At 46.3% G+C, this 17,841-nt stretch overlaps 2 protein-coding genes across 2 annotated transcripts in view; one reads left to right on the top strand and one right to left on the bottom strand.

Moving 5' to 3' along the window:
* LOC114584321 (nucleoside diphosphate kinase 3) overlaps positions 1-17,841 on the top strand; it is a 261,547-nt gene that overhangs the window by 44,031 nt on the left and 199,675 nt on the right. The window lies entirely within an intron of this gene.
* On the bottom strand, positions 12,148-17,830 carry MRPS34 (mitochondrial ribosomal protein S34). Its single transcript, XM_028707197.2, has 4 exons — positions 17,704-17,830; positions 16,200-16,523; positions 14,687-14,729; positions 12,148-12,574 (listed from the first exon to the last, which is right to left on the bottom strand). The coding sequence occupies exons 2-4, from the start codon at positions 16,515-16,517 to the stop codon at positions 12,291-12,293; spliced, it is 645 nt and encodes a 214-aa protein (XP_028563030.2). The 5' UTR covers positions 16,518-16,523; positions 17,704-17,830; the 3' UTR covers positions 12,148-12,290.

The following is a 17,841-nucleotide window of genomic DNA, read 5'->3' as shown; positions in this document are numbered from 1 at the left end:
AAAGACCTAACAGCCCATGGATAGAAGCTGTTCTTTACCCTGTTGGTGCGACTAATCCTGCTTCTATATCTTCTGCCTGAGGGCAGGAGATCAAGAAAGTGCCGGCCAGGGTGTGAATCATCCCTGAGAATTTTCCTCACTCTCCTGAGGCAACATTCTTCCGCTATTTCATCCAGCAGATTCACAGGACAGCCCATAATATATTGTGCTGTATTCACCACCCTCTGTAGGCACTTCCTATCAGTTGATGTCAAACCAGCATACCACACCGTGATGCAGTATGAAAGGACACTTTCTATTGTGGACCGGTAGAAGGAGATCATCAAATGTTGATTGACATCGTTCTTCCGCAATACTCTAAGGAGATGGAGTCTCTGTTAAATCTCTCTGGGAATTGTAGCTATGGGAGAGGAATAGGGGTCTCCTAATAACTCTCGGTACCCTAATAAAAAAACTACAGCTCCCAGAATTCTTTGTAGAGGAGCCATGATTATTTAAAATGGTGCCATAGCACTTTAAATGCATGGTGTGAATATGGCCTAAGTACACCAGCTAGAACTTTTTGGAGGAAAGGTAAAGCGAGAGCATTTTGGCATTCAGGTCCTGCTTGCAGGTTTCCCATAGACATCTGGTTGGCCACTGTGAGAACAGGATGCTGGACTAGATGGGCTCTTATCTGATCCAGCAGGGCTCTTCTTAGCACACATTTGAAGTGCCACAGGCAGTGGAGGCTGAAGGGGGTGAAGGAGGCACACCAAACCTCAGCTAGTCCCCACCTGATTGCTTTCCTCCATAGAACCAGTCCATGGGTGGCCCTGCCTGTCGTCTTCCTCCTCCTTCATCTCAATGTTGCCCTTGTAAGAAGTCAGCAGAGAGGAGGATGGGGACAGAACTAGAATTAGTTAGCTCGGCCTCATATTGGCTATGGCGCCACCTACTGTTGAGCTCCCTAACTTCTGCCCTACTGGGCCCACCCCTCCTATACGGATCTCTGGGCTGAACCAACTTTCAAAGGGTGGAGGTTGGTGGAGACTTGGGGAACGGGGCACACGACCCTGCCAAAGAAAAGAGCGAGCTGTGTATGTGTGTGAAGCTGCCACTCCTAACGTCAGTTGCTCCCAGCCATTAAAGCGTTAAATAACTCATTGCATAAACACTCTCAGAACTGTTCTTCTCGCTCTAATAGGATGCAACAAGCGCTCTAATTAGAAAAGTCAATCATACCGCACAATATTAATTCCATATTCATAGCTTTCAGAATGAATATGAAAATGTTTTTAATTGTCCTGTTAGTGAGTTTTCTCACAAAATTACCTTCTTATTGGGGAAAATTAAATTTGATAATAAGCTGAGAGGGAATAGTTGACAGGGTGCTAAAGAAGTTTGGTAGAATGGGTTTGGTAGACTAAGTGGGAAAGGAGTTGCGTGTCTAATGGTGTGTTGTTTCCCCCGCCCTACTGCTAGCGTCTTCTGATTTTGCTGGAATACTGCCGGAGCCGGTAAGGTGGTCCTGAAAACCAGTTGCTGAGGATGCTAGTCCAGATGAGCCACCAGCTTGATCCAGCAGGTTTCCTGCAACGGTGTTAGGAATATGCCTAAGGCTGTGACCTTATCACGGCTTTAAAATAAAATGAGTAGAGCAAAAGGCCATATGCCAGGCTTCCTCAACCTCGGCCCTCCAGATGTTTTTGGCCTACAACTCCCATGATCCCTAGCTAGCAGGACCAGTGGTCAGGGATGATGGGAATTGTAGTCTCAAAGCATCTGGAGGGCCACTCGGCCTGCTATATGCTCTGCTCCCACCATTAGAGGCACTGTGCCAGACAGAGCGGCCTGAAGAGGAGCAATTGGTGCCCAGGCCTGAGCTTCCCATCCCTGTTTCAGAGAGTGGGGCCTGAAGATTCAAATTTCAAGAAAAGGAATTATGAGTAAACGTTAATAACATAATGGTGAAAGCAGGACTAGCATGGGATACAACTGCAGGAGTGGGTGGCGCTGTGGTCTAAACCAGTGTTCCCCAACCTTGGGCCTCCAGCTGTTTTTGGACTACAATTCCCATCATCCTTGACCACTGGTCTTGCTAGCAAGGGGTGATGGGAGTTGTAGTCCAAAAACAGCTGGAGGCCCAAGGTTGGGGAACACTGGTCTAAACCACTGGACCTCTTGGGCTTGCAAATCGGAAGGTTGGCAGTTCGAAGCTGTTTGATGGGCTGAGCTCCCGTTGCTCTGTCCCAGCTTCTGACAACCTAGCAGTTCGAAAGCATACCAGCGCGAGTAGATAAATAGGTACCACTGCACTGGGAAGATAAACAGTGTTTCTGTGTGCTCTGGCACTTGCCATGGTGTCCCGTTGTGCCATAAGCAGTTTAGTCATGCTGGCCACATGACCCGGAAAGCTGCCTGCAGACAAACACCAGCTCCCTCGGCTTGAAAGCAAGATGAAGGCCGCACCCCATAGTCAAGTTTGACTGGACTTAACTGCCTAGGGGTTCTTTACCTTTTTGCCTTTACAGCTGCCTCAGAAGGTGGTGCGCTTTCTTTTCTTAGAGGCTTTTAAGCAGAGGCAGAACAGCCACTTATTAGGAGTGCAGTAGCAGCTGATTTCCTGCATCAACATGGGATCATCGGCATGTGCTTCAGAAGGAAGTGAAAGGCAGGTGGGACTCATCCACCTGGGAAGGTAGCCCACCTAGGAAAAGGAAAATGTTGATCCTAAACCTCCACTGCCTTGTGGGATAGTAGTATGAGAATTATAAGGTCTAAGATATAAAATAAATGTACCAGGCAAACACATACATAAATATATAAACCACATGTCTGAAACAGTACAGGAAAACAGTCCTAACGCCATTTTGACTCTTTCAGTGACCTCAAATATTCCTCTGCAGTTTGGATGGAAATGGGAAAAACTTCCCCATTGTCTCCGTGCTCACAAATCCTACCTTAAGGGCACATTTGTGTATGAATAGGGTGAGCCTGTGACCTGGACTCAGGAATTAAGTATTTATCATCACAAAAGAATGGCCAGGCTGTCCAGGTAAACCCATTACAGTGGTACCTTGGGTTATGTACTTAATTCATTCCGGAGGTCCGTTCTTAACCTGAAACTGTTCTTAACCTGAAGCACCACTTTAGCTAATGGGGCCTCCTGCTGCTGCCACGCCACTGGAGCACGATTTCTGTTCTCATCCTGAAGCAAAGTTCTTAATCCGAGGTACTATTTTTGGGTTAGCGGAGTCTGTAACCTGAAGCGTATGTAACCTGAGGAGTCTGTAACCCGAGGTACCACTGTAACAGGTTTTGCGCCAGACAGGATTCGGCTGTAGACCGCCCCTTCTGTGACGTATGTATGATGTATTGGGGGGGGGGTCCTTGAGCTACAGGGTGGCAATTTCAAAAGTCTATATAAGGGCTTGCACAACATTGTTCTGGGTCCCTCCTCCCTCCTGCGTGGGGGGGGGGTGAGCACCCTGTTGCAACAGTTTAATAAATATCATGCTTAGTAGCTGCTTTGCTTCTCAGTGTTCTCTGGTTGGCCTCTGTTATTTTCTCCTACCGATAGAGAACCTACATAAGGACTCTATATGGGCTCTTGGGTACCCAATAAGGGAAAAGGAGCGCTTTCCTCCCCTTAAAACAGATATCTTCTGAAGAAGTAAAGGCTAAGGAGTAATCCCTACACAAGTCTGGAGAGGATTGCCTAAGATGGTTGGATGGCACCCTATATGCCTCCTTTTGGCAACTCCTGCAGCCAAGCAGGAGCCAAAGATATTCCTCTGCTTTCCTTTGAACCACATCAGTAAGGTGGAGATGGGGAACATGTCGTCTGGGCCGCCCAGGACCTCCATACACACTGCCCAGGCTTGGGCCCAGGAGAAGTCAATTCAGTGCTACTAATGCTGAAGTTTGGCTTCATCCCTGGAGACACACTCCGATATGATGATATGATACTATACAATATGATACAATACAATAATCTTTACTGTCATTGTCCCATATAGAACAACAAAACTGAAAAATCTACATCAGACATTCAAAAACCAACAAGCCTGCTATCCCAGCTATCCCAACTTGGTTAGCCCCCTAAAAACTCTGATACCCCATTTTTAAATACAATATACTCCCATAGAGACTCCTTACACTGCATTTAAAACCCAAATCGCATTTGGATAGAAACTGTTAGTCCTAGTCTTTATAACCCTGTACCTTCTTCCAGAAGGCAGAAGCTGAAAGAGATCATTTCCGGGGTGCGCACAATCCTGCGCTATCTCTGCAGCTTTCTTACAGCACCTGGAAGCATAGATTTGATCCAAGGTGGGAAGAGTGCACCCAATTATTCTCTCTGCAGTCTTTACAACCCTGGACAGCATTGTTTTTTCCCTGACCGTGCAGCTCCCAAACCACACACACAGACCATAAGTTAATACACTCTCAACAGTCTTTTGACACTCCATTGTCTTTCAAGACAGGCGGATGCCAACAGTGGGGTCAGGCTAGATGACAGCTGAGGTTCCCATCCAATTCTATATTTCTAGGTTGTTGTTTTTTTCCTTCTTCCCATGGAACTTTTCTGTAACCTCTTAAAATTGCTCATTTGGTGGCCTGGCTTCCATTTCAGTAGAACACCAATTTTGCTTTCCTTGCTACGATACACCTTTATCAGCCTGACCTTTAATCATGGCCGATCTTTACCACTGTGCAATGAGAAGTCATAATGATTTGTTAACTCCCTTGCCATGATTTGTCACCTGAATGGATAGCAACCTCCCTGCAAGCTCCAAGAGGTCATTATTTCTACTGGTGGGGGGAAGAGAGTAATTGGAAAGATGTAACCTTTCGCAGTAATGATGGGCAATAATTATGACAGTATTGATTGCAGGTGAACCGAGGTTTGTTTAGCACCTTTAGATTCCTCAAGAAAATAAGACGGGGAGACAATATACACGGCTTGTCAAGGGGAAAGTCTGCTTAGCAAGAAAAAATTAGCCATTTAGATCATAAAAAAACGTACTATGAGTTTGACAAGAACAAATAATGTAGTGCTGAGCAAAGACAATCTCCTGGCCTAACGCTTGGATGAGGCGGTAATTGGCCTTCAGCTGTCGCAGGACTCCAAATTTTTGCAATGCAGTTCCCAGCTCAAAAACCATTCCAAAATGTGTTCAAACGTGCATATTTTTAAATTCAAATGCATTTGTTTACTAGACATGCTGTTTACAATTGTTCCATTGTGAACAACTGGAGTTCTTACTCCAATTAAGACACCTCTTTTTTGGTGGGCACTAGGCAGAGGAGAGACCTGATTGCTGCTGCTGTTGGTACCTGTAATTCAGTAATTTGTTGTTTTTACGGATTTGTGCATGTCTATCTGTTTGCCTTTCTAGAACCTGCCCTGTGGCTTGTGCAAAAGAGCAGCATAAAAATGGTCTCTATATAATGCAGATTTATGCAAAAACAGGGTAGAATAGACATCCGAATTCTAGAATTGTAGAGTTGGAGCATGAGGGTTGATGTAAAACACAGAGAATTTGGTTCAGGGCCCCAAAGGAGTCCAATAGAGCCGGAGAAGGCGAGCAATGTCCAACCAAGGAGAGAGAGAAGCAGGTTCCCTATGCCGGTGTTTCCCAACCTTTTTTGGGCAAAGGCACACTTCTTTCATGAAAAAAATCTCGAGGCACAGCACCATTAGAAAATGTTAAAAAATTTAACTCTGTGCCTATATTGACTATATAAAAAGTACAGTGGTGCCTCGCAAGACGAAATTAATTCGTTCCGCAAGTCTCTTCGTCTTGCGAGTTTTTCGTCTTGCGATGCACGGTTTCCCATAGGAATGCATTGAAAATCAATTAATGCGTTCCTAGGGAAACCGCCTTCAGACCAGGTCCGGGGACAGTCTGTTCCCCGACCTCTTCTGAAGGCTGGGGGGGGGGGACAAGGGCTTTTCTTCCCACTGCCAGCCTTCAGAAGGCTGTTCTGAAGGCTGGCGGTGGGAAGAAAAGCCCTTCTTCCCACCTCCCGCCCCGCAAGCTCCGGGGACAGGAGGGCTTTGCTGCCGACCGCCAGCATTTTAAAAGCCCCTGCTGTCCTGGGGCGATTTTAAAATGCTGGCGGGCGGGAGCGAAGTCTCCGCTGCCCCGAGGAGATTTTAAAATGCTGGGGGTCGGCAGCGAACGCTTCGCTCCCGCCCGCCAGCATTTTAAGGTCGCCCGGGGCAGCGGAGAAGTCTCCGCTGTCCCGGGAAGGCAGGCGGGGGGAGCAAAGACTTTTGCCCCCGCCTGCCTTCAGAAGAGGTCCAGGACCTCGTTCCGATGCCCGGCGGCGGGGTGCGAGGTTCCCGCCCCACCGCCCGGCATCGGGGCATCGTTCCGATGCCGGGCGGTGGGAGGAGAGGTTCCCGCCCCACCGCCCGGCATCGGGGCATCGTTCTGATGCCGGGCAGCGGGGGGAGAGGTTCCCGCCCCACCGCCCGGCATCGGGGCATCGTTCCGATGCCCGGCGGCGGGGGGAGAGGTTCCCGCCCCACCGCCCCGCTTCGGAGCAGCGCTGGGGCAGGTGTTCCCGCCCCCCCGCCCCGCTTCGGAGCAGCGTTCCGAAGCGGGGCGGCTGGGGCAGGTGTTCCCGCCCCCCCGCCCCGCTTCGGAGCACCGGGAGAAGCGATCTCCCCGCAGCCCCTTGCTTCAAAAGAGGTCCGGGGGCAGCGGGGAAGAAGCGCTGCGCTTCCCGCTGCCCCCGGACCTCTTTTGAAGCAAGGGGCTGCGGGGAGATCGCTTCTCCCCGCAAACCCTTGCTTCAAAAGACCCTTGCTTCAAAAGAGGTTCGGGGGCAGCGCGAAGCGCTTCCCGCTGTCCCCGGACCTCTTTTGAAGCAAGGGGCGGTGGGGAGAAGCGATCTCGGGCGCCGCGGCGCGCAGGCGCACTGCTCGCTCCTCTTTCCGCGCAGGCGCCTTCTCTCACTCTTTCGCCTCCTTTTCTTTCTCTCTCGATGGTCCGCCTACAAAGGAGCGAGGGAGGCGCCCGCCATGTTTGGATTTGCATCCAGCAGGAGATGCCGCCGCCGCCCCGCCTCTCCCGCCTCCCTCCCACGGCACACCAGGCAAGGTCTCACGGCACACTGGTGTGCCGCGGAACACCGGTTGGGAAACACTGCCCTATGCAAAGGTGACAAAAGGTCTTCTCCTTTGGCGATCACTCGTAGCTGAGTAAGATTGTCTTACTCACAGTCTTAACAGCGAGTCCATAAGTGACTGTGAAGGCCAATTCTGGATCCACACGTCCTTCCACAGTGGGGACATAGGTTTCCAGGCAGGAGTTGATCACAGTGTGGATTTGCCAAGCATGTCTCCCTCTTAGCACGTTTCTCCCTTGCATCCTGCGTTCGAGTGTCTTCAGAACCCATGACACCTTTGGTAAAGGCTGTTCTCCAATTAGAGAGCTCGCAGGCAAGTGTTTCCCAATTGTTGGTGTTTATGCTACATTTTTTTAGATTTGCCTTGAGAGAGTCTTTACGCCTCTTTTTGTTGGCCACCAGCATTACACTTTCCATTTTAAAGTTCAGAATAGAGTAGTTGCTTTGGAAGACGATAATCAGGCATCCGCACAACATGACCAGTCCAACAAAGTTGATGTTGAAGAATCATTGCATGAGGAACTCCACCCAAAAGGTAAGTCCAGAAATTTATACAGTCGCAATTGTGGGTGGTCGTATCTGTCACAGGTTTGTCAATTTACAAGGTAAGGGGGAGGTACATGGGAGCAGGGTACAGAAGGGACATTCGGGTGCAAGAAACAAGGTGGGGTGCAAATCCTATCTACATAAGGTAATACCTAGAAATCCAGGGGGAGGTGGCAAATGATATGCCAATCCGGTTTTCTAGAATAACAATAGGGTTGAGAGTTTATCTAACAGCTGAATTCCTCTCCCCGCAGGGTCAAAGGAAATGGATCTGGTCGTCTGGAACTTTACAGAAGAAGGAAGGGGAGCTGAGTGGAAGTGATTAGGTTGAGGCTAAAAACATTTATACTTTCATGGTTACAATAAAGTGATGCAATTTCAATACATAGTTTCCAATTCTTATTTTCCTGAAAGTAGTTACAATCATTGAGAAGTTGAACAAACACTGATAAGCCACAAGGCTACAAAGGGGTCAGTTCCATTGCAAAGACACCAAATATAACAATTGTATAAGGGTCACCTTAGGGATTCACATTTACATGTAGTAAAGACACAATTACAAAATAATAATAATACCTAGATACAATTACAGGAATACTTGGATACAATTACAAGAAAACACTTGGATACAATTATAAATATAGAGACAGGGTCAATTCAGGAAACAGGGTAATGGGCAGTGCAAGGAAGAAAGAAAAAATGCTTTATTTGACAGAAAGGAAAGAAGGGACTTGAAGGAGGGGAATAATGGAAGAAACGAATTAAAAAGAGAGCAGACTAAAAGGCAAAATTGAGAAACAGTTTCATATACAGTATCTCATGGGTCATCGTTATTTGGTCTTGGTTCTTAGCTTCTTTAGTTATTTTCTAATGCTGTGGGTTAAACCACAGAGCCTAGGACTTGCCGATCAGAAGGTTGGTGGTTCGAATCCCCGCGACGGGGTGAGCTCCCATTGCTCGGTCCCTGCTCCTGCCAACCTAGCAGTTCGAAAGCACGTCAAAGTGCAAGTAGAGAAATAGGTGCCGCTCCAGCAGGAAGGTAAACAGCGTTTCCGTGCGCTGCTCTGGTTCGTCAGAAGCGGCTTAGTCATGCTCACCACATGACCCGAAAGCTGTACACCAGCTCCCTCGGACAACAAAGCGAGATGAGCGTCGCAACCCCAGAGTCAGTCACAACTGGACCTAATGCTCAGGGGTCCCTTTACCTTTAACCAACTGAGCTATTCAGCATTGTCTTCTTTGACTGGCAGCAGCCTTCCAGGGTTTCAGGCAGGAGCTTTTCCTCCCATCCATGTCAGAGTTAGAATGCTCTGTTGCAATGCAGCAAGGCACTCTGAAGGAACAGGGCAACATTAGCAGGACTCCTTGGTTTTGTTTCTCAAAGGTCAGCTCCCAGCCAAGCCCAGTCCAAACCCCTGGTGGCAAGGGAAGGAGGATTTCGGCCTATGGACCTTCATTCACCACTTTGCTGTGGGAAGCATTTCCTGCTAGATTCTACTTTCTCCGTGCAGGAATCAAATGCAGAGTGCTTGCTTTTGTTTTGACAATGCCCTCCTGTCCTTGTGTCGAGAGGGTAGCTGTTGGGATTTGGGGGCGACCAGCTGAATCTGCAGAAACGGATCCCCTGCTGTATTTTGGTGTTTCCCCTGTAAAGTGTTTGGGAATTGCTGCAGAGATGACGCTGCTGCAGGAGGGGAATGAGAACAGGAGACACACTGGGATTCCTTGTGAGATGTTTATGCGCACAGACTACAGCGCCCTCTGCAGGATTCTGTTGCTAGATGCGATTTGAGTAGGGATTTAGATGGCAAAGGCTCACGAGAAAATTTGAAACAACGCAAAAGAAACAGCAAACAGGCATTAAATAAAGGCTCTTTGATAACACAAGGAGGGCCTACAACAAAATGGAGTGCTCCTGTTCAGGGTCCCCACCTGCCAACCACACCCTTTCCCAGTATACTCTATTGCAGGGTTTCTCAAACTTGAGTCTCCAGCTGCTTTTGGACTACAGTTCCCATCATCCTTGACCACTGGTCCTGCTAGCTAGGGATGATGGGAGTTGTAGTCCAAAAACACCTGGATGGAAAAGACCAGAAGTTTTATAGGGAGAGTGGCCCCATTTTTCATATTTCCCCCCACTGTATATAACTTGCCAACTGAAGGTAAACACTTCATGCGTCTAAAGCAAGTTTCTACTCCATGAAACATACCCCCATATATATATATCTATATAAAGATATATATATATCTATATATATCTTTAAGGTGCCACAAGATAGATAGATAGATGATAGATAGATAGATAGATAGATAGATAGATAGATAGATAGATAGATATAGATAAATATGACGACTACCCCTGCAGATGACAACTGATTTATCAGATTTCCAATTCTTTCCTTTGATTAGTCTGACCGCAGCAATCACAGCTGCTGCAAGTTCCAAAACTTCCCCTTTCAGACATCCCAGTAAAGCACATTGGGTGTTAAGAATACATTGCTACCAATTATTTCATTTATAATCTCCATAATTTATAATCCTTGCCATTTCTTTGTGATTTTTGTTGCAGCAGACTAATCCTGGTGTCCTTCTGGGATTGGCCTCTATAGATTGAGAAGCTCACATTTTCCAAACAGTGCTTCTTCATCGCAGTGGCATCATCAACTCTACCCAATAATACCAAGAACACTGTCATTAACCTGTTGAATAGCTTCTCACCTTCTTCACCCCACTAGAATATCCACATGCTGAACACTGCATTGTCCCTGGATGTGGATAGGAAAAGAGGAGGAATGCCTAGCCTGATTTTAAGTGGACATGAAATAAGCTCCGCAAAGCTTGCTTGACTAAAGTAATGCTCTTTCCCCCTGAGGGAATCTCCCAGCTGCTGTTAACTACTCAGCAACGAAAGGTTAATTGCATGATGTAAAAAAAATCGTTATCAGTTCTTTGGGAAGACTGTGGTCATTACACAGATGAGGAAGTCATTGACTTTCACTCTTAGATCCCTCCCCCACTTCAGAATGATTAATAGCTTGGAAGACTAAAGAAAAAGAAAAAAGAACTTGTCCTTTTCCTTTTGTGCTTTTGAGAGATATTTGTACACCTACTCTTTCTCAGGCGAGAAGAAAAACTGTATGGAAATCTCAGCATAATCTGAGCATAATCAGGCATGGGGAACCTGTGGCTCTCCAGATGTTGATGGATTAAAACTGCCAGCATTCCAACTACTGCCTGATGGGAAATAGAGTCCAAACAACAGCTGGAAGGTCACAAATAGACAGAGTATATAAATTTGATTCTGTTTGCATTTAAACCTGAATCAATCAAATTTGCGCTTTCCAAAACAATATGAGAACCAAAACACAGGGCGGCATCCTTCGTGATTAGCAAATATCCAAATTTTGCTATACAGTTTGCCAACCAGCCACTGTCAACAAAAGGGAGAGAAGGGTGCGTAAAAATAATATTATTAGTGAAAATAGCATGCATTACTGAATATCAGGAGAAATTGCTTGCAAAATGTGTACATTAGTAAAAAAATGCATACAAAAATGTGATTATTAGAAGGAAATATACTAAAATACTGAAGTTTCAGGTCGATTAAAATTTTAAACCTAAAGGAGCTTGCAGGTGTAATCTGAGCCTGTCTATAATCTTTGAGAATTCTTGGAGGCGAGGCGAGGTTCTTGTGGACTGGCCTTGGGCAAATATTGCCCTTCAAAGGGGGGGGGAGGGGAGAAGACCCCAGGTAACTACAGACTGATGAGCTTGATATCAATATGAGGAAAGGTCCTAGAGCAGATATTTAAATATTGGGCCTAAGAGCATTTAGATAAGGGTGCTGTGATTACTAAGACCCAGCATGGGTTTATCAAAAGCAAGTCATGCCAGATGAACTTCATTTCTTTCTTTTTGATAGAGGTACAAGCTTGGTGGATCAGGGTAATGCTGTGGATGTTTTGTATCTTGATTTCAGTAAGGCTTTTGACAAAGTACCCCATGAAATTCTTGCAGAGAAGCCGGTAAAATGTCAAGGCTGGACAAGGTTACTGTTGTAAAGAATGTTGTCTAAAGACCATCATTTCTCGATCAAAGTTCTCAAGCAGATTCAGTGAAGCAGCCAGAAGTAATTTTATTATTTGAAGGATGCAACCAAGTAATAATAATACTCACCCTCCCACCCCCAAAAAGCCACACATTAAAAGCAGAATTTTTCGTTTTAAAATTGGTTGACACCTGCAAAACTACCAATCATTTAGATGCGGGAAACAAAATTATGTGCCTTGTAATTTAGTTATAATTAGAACAATGCATGCCTTGAAGCAGGCTCCATTGAAATCCACAGGCTTTATTTCAATCTAGGCATCGGGGTGTAAGAGCAGGGATGGTGGCCCATATTTCATCAAGCTGCCAACGCGGACGGCGCAAAAAGAGAGTCAAAATGAGATTGTTCAAGGATTAATCACACCCATGAAAGATTCTGAGCTCCGGCATTTATTGAAATACATTCTCTGTTATTAAAAGAAATGTGAATGTCCTCCAAATGTAATTTTTTAATGAAAAATCAGAAATAAATATGAAGAGCTAGTAAAAACAAACAATGCTCTGTAAAATCTTCACACTGGCGTTCCTTCGGCTTGCTTCTTAGGATTTGCAAAGTACTCTCTTGGGAAGAAAAGGGGCCTCTCCAGGTCCAGCATGGGCTCTTCGGTGCTCAGGTTATCCTGCCGCTGCTGAGCGAGGATCATGGCCCGCAGCAGCGGTGGGTAGGGGACGTAGCGAACCGTTTCCTCCTCCACAGGCGTGAAAATCTTAAAGGCCTCCTCCTCATGCCTTGGTACCATGCGCCAGTCGTGATACATGGCCTTGTCAATTTCTTTCACTTCGCTTTCGGTTTTGCCTAAGGAGAAGTTGACACGGTGAAGATAGCTATGGACAAATCGCACACAGGAAATGCTCACATTCCTACATTTCACACACACACACACACACCACAGGTGGCAGTGACCTGCAGGGCATCCTTCATCCACAAGTGACCCAGGTAAGTAGGGTCAAAATTGAGCTGCCACCTAGTAACAACTTCTGCAGCCATCAAGTAGCAAAAGAATGCCCAAGAGTTTCAGTGCAGGCCTAGGGATGCCAACTCAAAAGTAAGTTCCACTGAGTTCAATGGGCCTTACTCCCAGATAAGCCTACATTAGACCCCTTGCATATACAGTGGTACCTCAGGTTACATACGCTTCAGGTTACATACTCCACTAACCCAGAAATAGTGCTTCAGGTTAAGAACTTTGCTTCAAGATAAGAACAGAAATCGGGCTCCGGCGGCGCGGCGGCAGCAGGACGCCCCATTAGCTAAAGTGGTGCTTCAGGTTAAGAACAGTTTCAGGTTAAGTACGGACCTGCGGAATGAATTAAGTACTTAACCCGAGGTACCACTGTTCAACAATTCTGCAGGAGAGCAGGCTAAATACAGAACGTGGAACTTGTCCCAGGATCTCAACGTCTATTTCTTTTCTTTTTTAAACAAAGGGAGGCTTCTAGACTTCATGAACACAAATATATATTTGACCCTGCACAGCCTAAGGCAGGGGTGGGGGAAAGGATCTGGATGGAGAGCTGGACTTCAAGTTCCCCAGCCTGTTTACTTTGAAGGTGGGCAGAGCCACCCACTTGTCAGTCATCTGATGTCATCACGACGCCCAAGTCCTGCTGTTGGCAAGGATAAAATTCACCTGGGAGCTCTGATTAGGAGCCTTAGAAAGCAACGGTCAATTGTTCTCTTGCAGCCATGTCTTCACCGGGGCCCAAAACTGAGATCAAAATTTACACCATGTATGGCAGGCTTCCTCAAACTCAGCCCTCCAGATGTTCTGAGACTACAGTTCCCATCATCTCTGACCACTGGTCCTGCTAGCTAGGGATCATGGGAGTTGTAGGCCAAAAACATCTGGAGGGCCGAGTTTGAGGAAGCCTGATATATGGGGTAGGGCACAGTGCTTGAGGAAACAAGTGTTGGAGGCCAAATCACAAACTAATTAGGCCCATGGCCAAAGATTCTTCACCACTGGCCTAAGGCAATGCCTGTTAATCTCAGAACCCATTGGGTTTCTTAAATAAGGCCCCATTTGCACTATGTATTTAAAGCATGGGTAGGCAAACTAAGGCCCAGGGGCCGGATCCAGCCCAATCGCCTTCTCAATCTAGCCTGCGGATGGTCCGGGAATCAGCGTGTTTTTACATGAGTAGAATGTGTCCTTTTATTTAAAATGCATCTCTGGGTTATTTGTGGGGCACAGGAATTCGTTCATTTCCCCCGGCCCCCCTGATTTAAAGCAATATCATACAACTTTAAACAGTCACGGCTTTCACCAAAGAAACCTGAGCATAGTTTGCTAAAGGTGCTGAGAGTTGTTCGTAGACCCCTGATCCCCTCACAGAGTCACATTTCTCAGAGTTCCCTGGAAAAAGCAGCGTTCGAAACTCCCATTATTCTAGGTGCATTTTGCAACTGGGAATTTCATTAGCACGAGCAATTTCTGAGCTCTGGGTGCAGTACTGCGCCTAAGATTTCAGATTAAAACTACCACTGCTGGCGCTAAGGGTGTGGGAGGAGAAATTCCTGCCTGCTCAACTTCCAATAAATCAATGCAGCATCAGGTAAGCTGATCTGATTCTGCCTCTCAGCTGGCCTTACAGAAAGGCAGCATTTTATTCAGCGTAATATTCTTAAGAATATTAAGGGGGCGGGCAGGGGAAGCACGGCTTTGTTTTTTGCAGTCTTCAGATGAGGACTAGACCGTGTGAAAAATGAACATAAGATTTTAGCTGCAGTTCATTCATTTTCAGCTTTGTATACTTATATTTCAAAAAGTGCGCCTAGACATTCTGTTATGACACCCGTGACCTAGGTTTAAGGTGCCATTTAGCTCCTAGCTTTCAAATTTCAGTTTCTTAACACTGGGGAAAAGGGATTAATTGTTAAAGCCTCTCAAAGCAGCTCTTCTCTTACCTCGGAACGTCAAGTACCCCCAGGCTTTTCCATGATCCATATTCTGTAACAGAGAATTTGTATTTTTGTATTTTACACATGTAGGAATACATATGCTTACATGTACATGGCACCCTGGACTCCTCTGGGAAGAAGAGCATGATGTCCTTTTTTTATGAAGCATTTGTTCTGAATTGTTTGTGAGATGGTTTATACGACAATGAGCATTCACCCCAATTTGCTTTCAGGATGTTTATACATCTTCCTACAAATAATTCCTTCAACCCCCACTCTTCAGTGCAGTTCCCCATCCCCTTTCTACTGCCAGAATTGGATACATTGAGCTAAGACAACAGAGCACTTCAAATGGCTTTAAATGCATGGAGAATAAGGCTATCAATGGCTACTAGCCATACCGACTATGCTCTACCTCCACTGTCAGAGGCATTGTACCTCTGAGTAGCAGTTTCTAGGAATCGCAGGTAGGCAGAGTGCTGCTGAGCTTATGCCCAGCTTGAAGTCTTCCCATAGCCATCTGCTCAGCCACTGTGCGAACAGGATACTGAATTGGATGGCCCATTGGCCCAACCCAGCAGGCTCATCTTATTGTTAGAATTCCTGATCTATGATTGCAGTCATGGGATTTTTGTCTTTCACATAACGGTATATGTTTTGACTCCACAGAGTGGGAAGTGACAGAGACAGGATGTTTGTGTTACTGTGTTCCAGGAAGTGGGACTATTGTCCTTTGTTCATTCTCATTGCTGTCTGATGCTAGAGAGAGAGGGAGCCATGTTGCAGTGCTCCGTGTGTGTTTATATGTAAATAAAGTAGATTAGCCAAAATGCTGAGTTGCTGAGGTCTGTCACGCATGATGCGCAAAGACTCTGCGGATCCCTAAGTGTGCCGGTGTCGGTTGGCATCGGTCGCTGTGATGTTCAGGCTGAAGAAAGCTTATGAAGCTCCCGAACGATCGAGCAGGAGGGAGAGAACATACCAGTCGGGCATGTGTCTCTGCCAGAGTTCTACTCGAGTGTAGGCTGAACTCCTGACACTTATGTTCTCATTAAAGGTAAAGGTACCCCTGCCCGTACGGGCCAGTCTTGTCAGACTCTAGGGTTGTGCGCTCATCTCACTCTAGAGGCCGGGAGCCGGCGCCGTCCGAAGACACTTCTGGGTCACGTGGCCAGTGTGACATCGCTGCTCTGGCAAGCCAGAGCCGCACACGGAAATGCCGTTTACCTTCCCGCTAGTAAGCGGTCCCTATTTATCTACTTGCACTTTTAAGGGTGCTTTCAAACTGCTAGGTGGGCAGGAGCTGGGACCGAAAGACGGGAGCTCACCCCACCGCGGGGATTCGAACCGCCGACCATACGATCGGCAAGTCCTAGGCACTGTGGTTTTACCCACAGCGCCACCCACAGCGTTCTCATTAATCCACTTTAATTGCTAAATTTGCACTCTCTGAAAAGGACAGTTATCATGGGGGACCCAATCCTTACACACTCCCTTCCAGTAAAAAGAAAACACCCACCTCGGCTGTGTAATCCACCTTCACTTTGGTGATAACCCAATAACAAGGTTCGTCATACTGCCATAACCAGGATTTGCGTGTGACCATCCGCCCAACGCCAAAGAGGCGCAGCCGGCTGAGTAGGGTGAAGAGCCGGTTCTCGTTCCTCACATCCTCCCAGGCCAGGACGGGCAGCAGCTTGCCTGTGTAAGCACGAGTCATTTTCTCGTAGTCCACCGCATAGCGCTCAGAGTCTCGAGGCTTATTCTTCAGGGCCAAGTACTCACGGACCTTCTTGGCCATTGCTGCGATCGGGCGGTGGACTTTCTTGCGAGCCATGGCTGTCTGAGAAATGAAAACATAGGTGAGGTTAGTATGTTGGGACTAGAATCAGGGAGACACAGGCTGAAATCTCCACTCAGCTCACTAGATAATTATTTATTATATTTCCATCCCACCCTTACTTCCAGAGAAGCCCAGGGTGGCAAACAGCAAAGCAACAAAACAATACCATTAAAACAAAAGAATGCATTTTTTAAAAAGGACTTGAAAGCATCTAAAAGCATTTAGTACATCTAATACACACATTTAAAAAAAGGTCACATACTGTCACAGCCTATAATTTCAAGGTAGCCAGAAACTGTATCTTTCAGCCATCAACTGTGTGACTGAACAATAATATTTTAAAATTCCTTCTGAATGTTAATAATGAGGGATTTAAATGCCCACTCAGTCATGAAGCACACTGGGTGACCTTGGGTCAATTACTGTCTCTCAGCCTAAACTACTTCAAAGGGTTGTAGTGAGGGTAAAATAGGGAGGAAGAGAACCAGGCACATCACCTTGGTGGTATACAAATGTAGTAAGTGAATAAATAAAATCTTTCATACAAATAAGTAAGAATAATTAAAACACATCTTGGAAAACTACCTTAACATGCCTGTTAAAATAGAAAAGTCCTTGCAGTTCAGCAGGGTTCCACAGGATTGGAACCACAATACTGAATGCCTGGCTTCTGCATACCCTCCACCATTTCTCCAATGAAAATAGGGATGTCCCATTCCATAATTGTAATTTTACTATTTATACCGCACACAGCTTACTGGGTTGCCAAAGCCACTCTGGGCAGCTTTCAACATATATAAAAACATAATAAAAATTAAACTTTTTTTTTTTTTAAACCCCTTCCCTTTACAGGATTGCCTATTTCTCCAGTGAAAATAGAGGCGTCTTAAGGAAAAGCGGGACATTCTGGGATCAGATCAGAAACCTGGACGGCTTCTCTAAATCAGGGACATCCCTGGAAAATAGGGACACTTGGAGGGTCTGCTTTTGGTGGCTGCATGCCATGCATCCGAACCATGCGCGGGTTGGGAGCAGAAGCAGTGTGGCATAGTGGTTAGAGTTTCAGACTAGGACCTAGGACACCATGATGCGAATGCCCTCCCAGCCATTAACTCAATAAAATAAATAAAAAGTGGAATTTCCACCCCACAATCATTCCTCCCTTATCCAGCCACCTTACCTTTCACCACTTAACACCAACTGCTTGATCCAACCGCTCTAACATAGGCGATCCAACTCGCTAAATCATCCGGTGCGCAACATTTCCGCTCCTTTTTTTTGTGTGAACCCGTAATAACTTGCTAACTCTATGATTGAA

This window comes from Podarcis muralis, chromosome 14, assembly GCF_964188315.1.
Source record: "Podarcis muralis chromosome 14, rPodMur119.hap1.1, whole genome shotgun sequence".
NCBI lineage: Eukaryota > Metazoa > Chordata > Lepidosauria > Squamata > Lacertidae > Podarcis > Podarcis muralis.
This window is presented reverse-complemented; position numbering and strand designations above follow the sequence as displayed.